The following is a 12,933-nucleotide window of genomic DNA, read 5'->3' on the forward strand; positions in this document are numbered from 1 at the left end:
CAGGCCTTGTGCATATTTTACCTTAAAGCACAGGCGGCTAATGCAGTGACTGTAGGCTCTGGGCTTTCAGTTACATTAGCAGTGTGCTGAGTGATGTCTGCTTTTCACAGCATGGCCCAATAATTATTTACCAGAGTGGCTGTGTACCAGTTGCTGCTTCTATCTGTTCCCTAAACATTTAATTTCTGCTGTTTTGGCAGCATAGCTAGATAGACCAGAAATGTTTTGGTCAGCTGAAGCTCACTAGAATGGGAAACAGGGTGTAGTGATAGCAGAGCAAAGAGATTATTAACAAATAAGCAACTTTTGCTTTGTGTGAAAAAAAAAACAAAACAAAACAACAACCAGAATATTTGTGCTTAATTATCAGTCGTCAGTGTGTGACACATCACATTCTCAGATCATTAAATGATTACATATCACAAGATATATGGCCCCTGATTTAAAAATGTAAAAAAAAAAAAAAAAAAAATCACTGTTTTGTTAACCTACTGAAATTACTGTAAAATTCATTTTTAACGGATTTGGAAGTGGATTCTTTTTGATAATTTATAAGAATTATCATTTTAATATGTGATTGATTGATTGTTTGATTTATCAAATGAATCCCACTACATGTGTTGCGAGAGAAGATGGCATTAGACTTTTTTTATTTTTATAGTTTTTACATGCTCTCTGCTGTTTATACATCTTAAGCCAGGCAGGAAGACACAGAGTGAAAGACACAGCGAGAGACAGAGACCCATGTAGTCAAGCATCAGTGATTCACTTGCGCATGATGCCTGAGCAGCACAGTCTATAATCTACCCCTTATACCCTGTTATAGAAAAATACTCACTTCTGAAGGCTGAAGGGTGTCTTTATTTTTGATAACTAGAAACCTTTAGCAAAACTGCCTTATCGCCATTCCAAGTTAATGTGCTAGTGAAATTTGTGTCCAGTTTTCAGCCATACATTGATAAAATATAATGAAACTGAAATATTGCAATCCTACAATGTAACCAGTTAATGGCACCTAGCATTTGACAGTCACATGATACTGGGGTCATTCCATATAAAATTAGCAAATTCAGAAACAAATTCCCACCTGACTTCCTCAGAATCAGCTGTTTTTTTCTACAATATCTCTTGCATACTCCAAGAAGCCATGCAAAATTTTACATTCATACTCTGAATATTTTCTAAGTTACAGGTCTTTAAAGTACATGCGGGTAGGTCAAAATTTCACGCTTTTTTGTTCATGTCATTTTTTTCTAGCATTTGGAGCTCTCATAACTTCATTCCCAAAAGAGATAGCCACATGAAATTTTCAGGGCTGAAAAATACACTTCAGCTCTGTTAAAATCTGCAACTAAGTCAGTTTAACATCCATCCTAGTTGTCACAGTCTTAAGCAAAATCAGTTTTTTCTTCAACACAATTTTTTCTGTAACCAACTTTGAACATCAATATCTTGGGAAAAATGGAAGTTTCAACACCAAAACTGTACCAGTTTAATGTCTGTGACATAATGTAATAGAAACAAGCATTGGTATCCTGGAGGTGTCAATGTTTTCTGATAATTCATCAGAGAAAACTGGAAAAAGTGCATTTTGAGAAAATTTTCAAAGGTCATATCACCAACCACTGCATCTGGTGCATGTCACAAGCCTTTACACTGAGAATCTCCAGGAATTGTGGTACTTTGATTGCATATTGGCAAGATTTCCTGAGCAGAATTTGTCAGAGAGAAAACATCTCCCATGTCCTTGAACCTTTCTTTTGCCAGACTTTAACAAGATATCAGGAAATACTTTAACTAATTCTCATCTTTTGTGGCTTGTCAAGCTTTGTTCCAAGCATAATAGTGCATGGTAGTAGCTGTTCTTTTTCACCTATTCCCTGTCTGCAAAGCTCGAAAATGTGCGTGTTCCTGCCACTTTAGTCCATGAGTGAAAAAACTGTTTCCAGCACAGTCACTGTAATTGCTGTACATGCATTTTCTAACTGCATATATTGTCATATTTTTTAAATATGAACAGAGACAGCAATTTAGTTTTTTTGCTTGATTCCGGGAATGAAACCTTATAGATAACATTTTATTGCCTTTGTACACGAGGTTATTAGACTGCTGTGGATGCAGACATCAGCTGTAATGCTGTGCGGACTGTTGCTGTTTGGCAGAGGAGATTCATAGGGTCAGACCTTTCTAGTGTGGGAGGGCAAACTGTTTGCAATTTACTTACACTCTATCCCCTGGTCCAACCTTTTCATTGCATTGTAGCACAGTGAGCAACATGGATCTTGTTGCAACGCCATATTTGTATTCAAAAATCACAGTATACTATTTTTAAACTGTGACCTATTTATTTGTTATTTCATGTGCTCTATTCATTATTATGTCTCTGTAGGGGAAAAAGTAAAATTGTGTTTTCAAATTGTTAATCGCAGTTATTTGCAAGACAGTAATTGTTATTACAAAACATAATGATCGGCACAGCCCTAATTGCTACCAGAAGCATTTTAGACATGCGCAGATCATTAATGACCCCTGAAAATCCTGCAGTCTCATAGCAACAATATAGATGCCTGCCCTTCTGGCAAGCATAAAAATTATGAATGTGCAAAAAGAAAGTTTGCACTGAACAAAGCCCAAATGAAACTTTTCTTTGAGAAAATATCGCTGAACAATATTTTTTTTAACTCTGGCAAGTGGCCTGTGTATAAGCAGGCTACACTCCACCACACTCCAAGAAGCATCTCTACCTTGCATTGCAGAATTTGCTGCTGTGTGGCAGAGTTGAATTTCCTCAAGGATAATCACATCAACCACACATGCACATACACATATGTGAGTGATCAGATATTGTAGGTCATATTCATTCATTCTGTTCATTTATTCATTCCAAGATCAAATAGGAGAAAGAGGAGAGACTGAGACTTGAGAGAGCTGCTCTGTGATTATAACATTTCTCTCCCCTGTTGTATTGTAATAATCCTATCAGCAGCATATGCCCTTGTTTTTGACAAGAAGAGGACACTGTCCCAAAAGCCAAGATGATGATAAAAGCTAGACAAAAACTGAGAAGTGCAGCCAAAGTTTATAGTGGAGGGAGAACAGCAGCCAAACAGATATGTTGTCTACTCTCCAACCTCTTCGCTCCTCCTCCTCCTCCTTTTGCTCTTGTTCAGTCTCCTCCACAGTTCAGTCTATAGGGAAGAGATACAGACCTTATTTAGTATTTAGTTTCACTGGCACTGACCCAACCTTTGACAGAACAACTGATCTTGCTTTGCTTTTAAATTAGTCTGTGAACTTTTATCTTGAGTAAACAAACTGCTTACCCATCCAATATGATTGATAGGTACATAGGAATGTGATACTTGAAGATGTTTCTTTTTTTTAGCTTTCAAAATAAACAACGCTGATTGCAGAGTTGGAATTTTGAGCAAACAGCACCAATCAATGCTGCCTGCTGTAAACAGTATAGGCTGTTGTTGGTGGTGTAATGGTCTTGGGAATGTTTTCCTGGCACACAGTTGGCCCTTTTGTACCAAATGGGCACCATTAATACACCATAATACACTGAACATAGAGTTGAGCCTACATCAGCTGATAACTGCTGATCTCCAAGCAGCTCACATCAGCTGAAAGCTCAGCTAATTCCCTTCTATGCTTTCATTTGGCAAATCTCAAACAGGGCGCCTTATTTAAACTACTTCAGCCTGCCTAACGCTGCTGTCTCCCCTGCAGACCCCCCACCCCCACCCCAACACACCTTTATGTGCTGTATCTGACTTAATCAATCAATGTCATTGCTGTTGTCATTGATGCTTGCTCTGTTCTGTACCATATTGGGGGTGGGTGTCTTTGCTGCTGCTCTCCCTGCCTTAAGCCTTCCATGTGGACGCATGGGAGGGCAGGGAGGTCGCAGAGCAGAGCCATACAGCCAAATATAATTTACTGACAATAAAGTTTTCTTTGACTAATGTGGTCCTGACTGAACTAAACATTGTCACTGACCAGATGGGTTCATTCATACCCTCAGAGTACCCTTTCAAAAGTGGATGCTTCCAGTGTGATAATGCACCATGTCCCAAAGTGTGTGTCATCTGTAGATAGTTCCTGGAACATAACAGTGACTTTAATGTACTCCAGAGGTGTGCTTTTTCTCCAGATTTCAACTCAGTTGAGCACCTTTGCGATTAGGTGGAAGGGGATTCTCACAACATGAATGTGCCACTGAAAAATCTGCAGGAAATTTATGGTCTGAGTCAGCATGAAAATGTTCCTGTGGAACATTTCCAGTTCCTGGTTGAATTGATGCCTCAAAAAAATTTGGCTGATCTAAAAGCACAAGGGAGTCATAGGCAGTACTCACTACGTGTGTTTGGTAAGAGGGTAAGGCCTTGTCAAAACAACCATTTTTTGGTTTGTTCCCAGTTATTTAAATATCTGTATAGGTAGAGTAACCATATTTTATGGTTGGCCTTTGTTACATGTATTCTATCATCCGCAAAGATATTTTTTGAATAAATGATTCCAGTCTGTTTGTCATGTTGTTGCACAATATAGTTAACCCTCAGCCATCATCCACTGTGGATTATTTCATGTTCTTGAACACTGTTTTGTGATTGCTGACCTACTGGAGAGAGGAGGGCAGAATCTGTTGAAGACAGCATTGGAAGACTTTTCAAACACTTCAAGATCAAACAGACCCATTTGTCTTGAATGTTGGATTGTACCAATTTTTGGGACTGGAAGTGTCACTGCAGTGATGTCTCAACTTGTGTCCGACTTCCATGTCACACGACAGTGTGTGCATCTTTTGACCTGTGATTCTTTGTCCTGGGTTGACTGTGCTTTTTTTTTTGCAGTCCATTCACTTTCTATAAATTAGTCTGATGTGTGCCTTTGTAACCTCCTGATTCTTATTTGATTTCCCTAATCACATGATTTATTAAGACAGTCTCCTGAATCCATTACAGATGGCTGTCTGAAACCACCAGTCTGTAGCCACTACAGCCTCTTGTCACATTTTTCAAAATAGCTATGTTTTCAGAAGAAAAGAGAATTAGATTAGCATCACATGTGATTAGGATCAACCAGTAATTGTGCAGTTTTGTGTTATCAATTCCCAGTGAGCATGGTGGTATGAGATAATGCACTAATATCATGATCAAGTATCCCGAGAGAAATGGAAATGAGATCAGAGAAACTTAATCGCTTTGGGCAAATTCAAGGTGAAGTATAGAGGTAAAACATGCATACATGCAAGCGTGAAAAGTAACACATTCAGTTGTTCCAGCGTGTGATGCGTTATACTACCACTACTACACCCAGAGGACAAAAGATTCATCATAGTCTTGCATAAATTAGGTAACAAGTTTACAATGATTTATTGACTTAATAGCTGGACGTGATTACAGTGGAGGAGCAGGTTGGAGTCATGCTTGGCTAGCTTTGGATTAGAGAGAGAAATGAGCAGCTCTGTACTTGAGAGTATGTGTATTCATGCACATTTGTACGTGTGTGCGTGTGTGTGTGTGCGTGTGTGTGCGTGTGTGTGTGTGTGTGTGTGTGAGTGAGTGTGAGAGAGAGTGTGTGAGAGTGTGAGAGTGAGAGAGAGACTGTGTGTGTGCACGCGCGCAAAGCTATGATGTGCAGCCTGTTCTGCATAACATGGTGCTGGTATGCTAATACCGAGGCATGAGCTCTCCCTAAGGGAACAAGCATCTCTTATTCAGATACTGGTTCAGCCATCGGCTGCCGTACCACCCAACACAGAAAGAACAGTGGTGTGTGCGCGCGCATGTCTGTATGTCTCTGTGCACTTGTGTCTGTGTGTGCATGCATGCATGTGCATTTTGGGTTTTTGCTTTATCAAAGCTCCTGGTTGTCATTTGTCTTTGGCTGCTGTTTGTGTTCGATCTATTTCATGTCACACAGAGCGAGTAGTGAGTCACCTTTATTATAAAAACATAGAAATTGTTGTACCCACCCCCACACTCCCACCGTCCTGCTCTCTCCATTTCTTATTCCTTCTCTCTTTCTTACTCTGCCCTTTCTCTCTTTCTCTCACTCTCCCTCTCTCGCTCTCTTTTTCTCTCTCTATCTTTCTGTGTCTTTCTTTTAAAGTTCTGTGGCTGATATAACAGCTTACATTGCTGCACTGTGAGACTATATGCCAGAGAGGCTTCGTACTGCTACAAAATGAAGATGACAGGTAGCTCTTCCATAATTCATTGCCAGAAGGACAAACATATGCTGCCATTTTTCTTACCTTTAGCTAGTGCCTGTGTTACCAATATCTTTAACACCTTTTCAGATTCGCCTTGTGTGTGTTGCCTTAAGGCACATGTAGCTAATACAGTGACTCTGGGTGAAAATGGGCTCTTGCTGGCTAACAGTATGCTGAGTGAAGTCAGCTCTTCACAGCTTTGCCACAGTAACGGTTTACTGGCATGTTTGTGTGCTGGTTAGAGCAGCTGTCTGTTTTTCACCTGTTAAGATTTCTGTCACCGTGACACCATACCAAATTGTGTTACTCATGTTCACTACACATCCTACAGGGTTAACTAGAAGGAGAACCAGCTGTCAGTTTGTTCACATTTAACTGTTTGACTTTTATTTTCTAAATAAATGTAGACTCTGTACCGGTTCCTCCTATTTAGAAAATCAATAAGGTCCTCTATACAGAATAGAGATTAATTATTGTTGAAGAAACAGATCTGTAGGAACCAAGGCCTTGCTGTTCATCAGTGGTGTTTCTAACAGATTGAACCTACTTGTCGAAAGAGAAGATGGTGGTACTATTTCATACTAATATGCTTTCTCTGCTGTTCATACGTCTTCATCAGGAGGGAGGAGGGAAAGAGAGAGAGAGAGGTAGACCGAGTGTTTAGCATCCATACAATGCCTGTGTGCCAGAGAGTGCGATTGAGACCATTATCTGCTCCATAGATAATGCATGCATATATACGCTCACAGACATGCACAAAGGCATTCAAACGCAAAGACACGCACACTGAATCACAGACGTAGCGATCCAATCGGCCATGTCCATTCATTCGGTTGGAGGAAGATCAGATTACTTTCAAGGGCATGTACACATAGATATAATCAAGAATGGCTAATTGGAAATATTCATGCAGGACATTATTTACATAATTCCCTGGTGTTCTTTGTCATAGGCTCTTAGTCTCTTACTTTCTCTCACTCCTCTTGACTGAGGATAAAGATTTAATTATTATTCTTGCGATAAACAATACTGTTCTCATTTGACATGTCATTTAGTAAAGGTCTTTTAATTAAATTAAAGGTCATATTGCAGTAAGACACTGCCCAGATGCCCTCTTGGAGAAGCTCACATTGCATGACTTTATTTCAGCTGTTTCGGTTGTTTGGTGTGAGGAGTTTGGTGTGGGCCAGGATTGTTCCTAGTAATTTGCAGTGTGGTTTATGGGGAATTCACTGTTATTTATTCTTTTGTTATTTGTTGTTAATTATGATTCATCATTCACTGGTATCATCTAAATGGGCAGTTGTTTGAAACTCTTTACCATATTGACGAAGCAAAATATATTGTGCTTATCCCTCAGTGTATAATCAATAGAGAGAAAGCAATGGTGGTGCACTTTACAGAAATGCACATATGGCCTATAGCTGTGTGTAGGTATAGCACCTACATTACAGTATCCATTAACACCTCAAATTAACATAATGTTGTCTGAGGTGGCAATAAATGAATCTTGTCTTAATTTTTTTTTAAACAGCATTAATTTAAAAATGAGATCTTATTTGCAGTCTGTTGTTTTGTTCTCATATCTTTTCTTTCCCTCCAGTTATGTTGAGCAATTATTAATGTATAGTGCACACAGTGTTTGCCTCCTTAGCAGTACATCATTTTTTGTCTACATTTTTAATGTGTGGCACATGTAAGTGGGCCACAAAAGTTAGTCACATCACGTCTCATTAAGGCTTATAGTATGTGATGGGAAGCCAAGTACAACTATTCTTATCTATCTATATCTATATCTATCTATCTATCTATGTATCTATCTATATAGATACATAGATAGATAGATAGATATAGATATAGATAGATTGATATATGTTTCTGTGTGTCTGTGTGTGTGTGTGTGTGTGTGTGTGTGTGTGTGTGTGTGTGTGTGTAAAAGGCCTTGCCAAGAGGCCTCTTGTCACCAAGGTCTGAATTTAATGTGCAGCTGGTATTGATTTGTTTTTTTATTCTTTCTGAACATGTGATTGAGCTGAATTGGCATTTTTAGGACAGAAACTCCCAGAACTGTACACCCAAGCACGTGAGGATTAGAGTACTGATTCAAGATATTTGAAAGGGTTGCAGGATCATGCTGTAATTTCTCAATTTCATGAGGGAGAGACTTGTTCTCGATCAGCAGTTTTGCAGATATTTTGACAGTTCTGACCTGATGAATTCATACAGTGATTACAGACCTTTATTAAGATAAAGGAAAGAGAGACCTAGTCCATCATTCTTGCCAAAATGATTTGTGAGCTCTATGACTTTCTGTTTTGTTAAAAATGTGTCATCCGCATCTATTTTTGGAAAGACACATGCAAATGAGATGGGAAGCATGACATTTGAAGCAGAGTGGGAGAGCTCTGGTCTGAGGGAAATTAACCTTTGTGTTACTGGTTCGAAGATGTCGGCAACATTATGGTGACGGCTACACTCTTAAAAGATTTTACAGATTTAACAATTCTGATTCAGACCAGTCCACCTGATAAGTGCATCCCTGGTAGAGTTCTCATTGGGCCTGAAAATTAAGACCCGACCCGACCCGGGCCCAACTGGGCCCGACCCGACTAATTAGCCGAACTTTAGGCCCGACAGCCCGATAAAGCCTGAAAAAAAAAACAAAAAAAAAAAACGTCAAATTCACCATTATTTAGCAGCGCCGGTGGCTCAAATTCTAGTAGCAGTGAGAGAACGAACATAATAGTTGGCGAAAAGCAGCTTCAAATGTTCAGTTGTTCATAAAACATAAAAGTAGGCTATTAATTTCTCCGTTCTCTACTTCTCTGTTGTAAAGTGTCTTTGATTTACGACTCTGCCGAGCAGTGGCGGTTCTGCCTATGTTGCCGCCCTAGGCGAAATTACTGGCTTGCGCCCTTTCATGTTACTACTCCAACCCCGCCCGCGCGGCACCAGTCGGCCGCGGCACCGGGGCACCATCAGCCGGCATCAGGCGAGCCGGCCGCGGCACCGGCCGGCATCAGGCGAGCCGGCCGCGGCACCGGCCGGCATCAGGCCGCTCACCTGTCAGATCCGGCAGACCTGACCGGGTGGGAGCCGTATCAGATGGTGCCGCGGCCGGCCCGCCTGATGCCGACTGATGGTGCCGCGGCATGTGCGGGTCAATACGGTAGTCTAGAAAACTGGCGTTTTTTTTTTTTTTTTCCTCGTGCGCCCCCAAGTAGATTGCGCCCTGGGCAGTTGCCCACACTGTCCACAGCAAAAACCGTCCCTGCTGCCGAGTGTGCCAGCACAGCGGGATACTGCTGCAACTCACTTGTTTGCGTTGCGCTCGCACAGCTGGTTGTCTGTCTGTCACTGAAAGTTTAGCCTCCAAATCCAATCCAGTCTCTCACTCTCTCCACCAGTCACATAAAAATGAAACGTCATAATCAATAACAGAACACATAATTCTATTTTTTATTTGAAAAAAAAAAAAAAAAAAATCCCCCACAGAACCCGAAGCCCGCCCCGCCTCGCCCAATTCACGTAAATTTTAGTCGGGTTCGGGCAGAATATGAGAACTCTAATCCCTGGGACTCTAGGGACCCTAGTGAGCCAGGCTGTTCTGAGCTGACATACATACAGTGTATTTGTTAGTTGCTTCAAGTTTACATTGTGATGTGCAGTGTTTCCTCTCTTTCTTTGTCCCCTACCCTCTCTGTCACTCCAGTGTTGTTTGGTCAATTTGTGGTGTTCCAGACGTTGACCAGTGATGTGGTTGAGATCTACGATGGACCCTCCACAGATTCTCCCCTCCTCTCCTCTATCTATGGGTCCCACTCAGGTAAAACATAAGCAGCATGTTTTATTTCAGTGTCATTTACTGTAGTTTTTTCAGCTCACAGATAATGAGTCATTTTGTATAAACCAAAACAGTACAATATTGGCAGGACAACATATCCATCTTTAAATTAATTTCAATCCAGTAACTTTAAATATTTTTTAACCAGGAACTTAAAATCCAAAGTCTAAACACAGCTTTATGCTGTCATGGATAAAAAAAAAAAATTTTCTCCTACATCTATCTAATTATGATATAATGAATCACTGTGATGATACATGATAAGTTTTGAGTACAAATGAATAAACCCCTCTTGAGATCTCAATTAAAACAACAAAGGCAAAACAGCTGTTGTAAATTGTTATTGTCACACTCTACTTGCAAGATTAGATTTTAGCAGTTTGTTCTGTAAAATGTAAGAATTTAATTTCTGTGCATTTAATTTCTTTTCCCATCAAATTTTTAATGAGGATGTATGTCAGATGAGGCTATAGAATTGAATAACAATGGAATAGCATATCAGACAGCGTTACAACAAAAATTAGCTGCTAATAAATGTCACACAGAACTGCCTCAAGTTATTTTAATAAGGACGTGCAGGGATTAGTGTTCATAATTTTCATGGGTGTTTTCTTGCTAGAACACAACTTTGTTAAGGGAAAAGTTTAACCCAAAAATGTCATATGTCATTAACTACTCGCCTCATGTCAGCCAAAAAACAGGTGAAATTTTGTATGTCAATACAGAACACACTGACTTAGCGGGCACACCTTTGTGTCAGCCTTCTCCAAAACAACAGAAGTGCCTGGGGCTTTATTCTTTAGAGTTCCAAAAAGGGCAAAACATTGTCATAAAATAACTCCAAATAACTCATGCAGGAAAATCAAAGTGTTCTGAGGCCAAATGACTGCACTGTGCATCCAAAAGTCCAATATTTACCTCATTATCTCCTAGATATTCTGCACTTGTTCTGCACTGCAACAAAGACAGAACCGAGGCAAGCAGATGCTACCTTCATATGGTCTCAGAAATATTGTAAATATGGGTAGAGCACACTTGAATGTCACAATGAAAGTATAAATACCATTTTGAAAGCTGGGTTTTGCATTATTCCCAAGGCGCCAAGATGTGTCATTCCCAGTCTTGTTGAACTTTCAGGTGTTTTACATATACAACAAGTTTCAGCCAATATACATAGTGAAATATTAATTACAAAAGTAATGGCAATACAATCCTCTTCATTGTGCTGTTGTAGCACAAAATAGCTCTGTACCACTTAGTGTCTATATTCAGGGAAAAGCAGCTTTTGTTGTTGCAGGATCTGACTAAAAGGTACTTGAAAACATAATCAGTTGTATTTACAACTTTCAAACTAGGTAGCAGGAGCTTAGGAGGAGCACATAAATGCAGCAAGACTCTACCGCTAGATTGCTGTAGGGCGACCAGAGCTCTGTGAGTGCAGTGATAATGAGGTAAATATTGGACTTTTGGACCCACAGTGCAGCCATTTGTCTTACGAACACTTGAGCTGTGTTGTTTGGAGAAAATTGATGGACACTTTTTTGCTCTTTTTAGAACTCTAAAGAATAAAATGCCAACCACTTCTGTTGTTTTGTAGAAAGCTACTAAAAAGGTGTGCCAGCTAACTCATTGTGTGTTTTGTGGACATATAAACTGGATTCATAAATATATAAGCTAATTGGTGCATTGTCTGATATGAGGGCGAGTAGATAGGTTAGGTTGGACTATTCATTTGATAGGGTTGTTTTAACATTTTATGTACTGAAAGGTGAGGACAAAATCATGTAATATATCCCTAATAACATCTTTCTTGATTCTACCACCAGGCGAGACACTCCCTTTGAGTTCAGGAAACAAAATCACAGTCAAATTCACTGCTAATGGAACTGATACAGCAAAAGGGTTTCATTTTGTTTACCAAGGTAAGACTTCTGTTCTTGATAGGCTCCTATAAAATTGTTCATTTTACTGTTACTGTTAAAGTAATGTGTTGTTATCAGCTTGCTTTTTTCCAAAAAAAAAAAAAAAAAGCTCAAGTCTTGCACTCATTATATAAAGACCAGTTCAGCAGAGTCCCGTTAATTGTGGCTGAGGCTGGCTGAACAGAACAGGACAGAATAAAAGGAGAGAGCCTATTCTGGCACCGCTGACTGGAGTGACTGATTGTGTGAGGGGAGATTCAGAGGGGCCGAACCATTTCTCTCTCCTGTCTTTGTCATCCCATCTCTCATTCTCCCTGTCGTCTTCTTTCCCCTATTTTTTGTCTCTTTTCTCCCTCTCATGCTCTGTGTATCCCCAGCTGTCCCTAGGACGAGCGCCTCTCAGTGCAGCTCAGTCCCTGAGCCTCGCTTTGGGAAGCGGATAGGGAATGACTTTGGCATCGGCACGGTGATACTGTTTGAATGCAACCCAGGCTACACGCTGCACGGCTCCAACGCCATCAGGTGTGAGGCCGTGCCCAACGCCCTGGCCCAGTGGAACGGCACTGTGCCCACATGTGTTGGTGAGTGACCTGATCCAGGTCCCCAGGTCTACACACATGCACACACAAACACACACACGGATCCATAAAGACAGAGCAGGTGCATCAAGATGGCGGTTGCCTGTGTTTTCCTGGTCATTCTGTTTCTTAATGCCCTTACCAGATTGTCAGTCATCCAACACCTTCCTCTGATCTTGCGAGTTTGGACATGGGGAAGAAAATACAAACAAGTGTGATGTGTGCATTGGACCAGACATGCATTCAAGAAGCCAGCATCTTTCTGTACATGGTCCTTTGGTGACCATAAACAGGCACATGAGTGTTCCTGCATAAGTATGCATGGATGTGCACTCAATCATACACATGCTCAGATGTACATGACTTTTA

The 12,933-nt window shown here is 40.4% G+C and overlaps 1 protein-coding gene across 1 annotated transcript in view; it reads left to right on the forward strand.

The window, feature by feature from the left end:
• LOC115373316 (CUB and sushi domain-containing protein 3-like) overlaps positions 1 to 12,933 on the forward strand; it is a 285,861-nt gene that overhangs the window by 156,160 nt on the left and 116,768 nt on the right. The window contains exons 32-34 of the mRNA XM_030071637.1: positions 9,933 to 10,046; positions 11,891 to 11,986; positions 12,364 to 12,567. Coding sequence (XP_029927497.1) covers positions 9,933 to 10,046; positions 11,891 to 11,986; positions 12,364 to 12,567 — 414 coding nt within the window. The remainder of the gene's footprint in view (positions 1 to 9,932; positions 10,047 to 11,890; positions 11,987 to 12,363; positions 12,568 to 12,933) is intronic.

The sequence above is a fragment of the Myripristis murdjan genome, chromosome 16, assembly GCF_902150065.1.
Source record: "Myripristis murdjan chromosome 16, fMyrMur1.1, whole genome shotgun sequence".
NCBI lineage: Eukaryota > Metazoa > Chordata > Actinopteri > Holocentriformes > Holocentridae > Myripristis > Myripristis murdjan.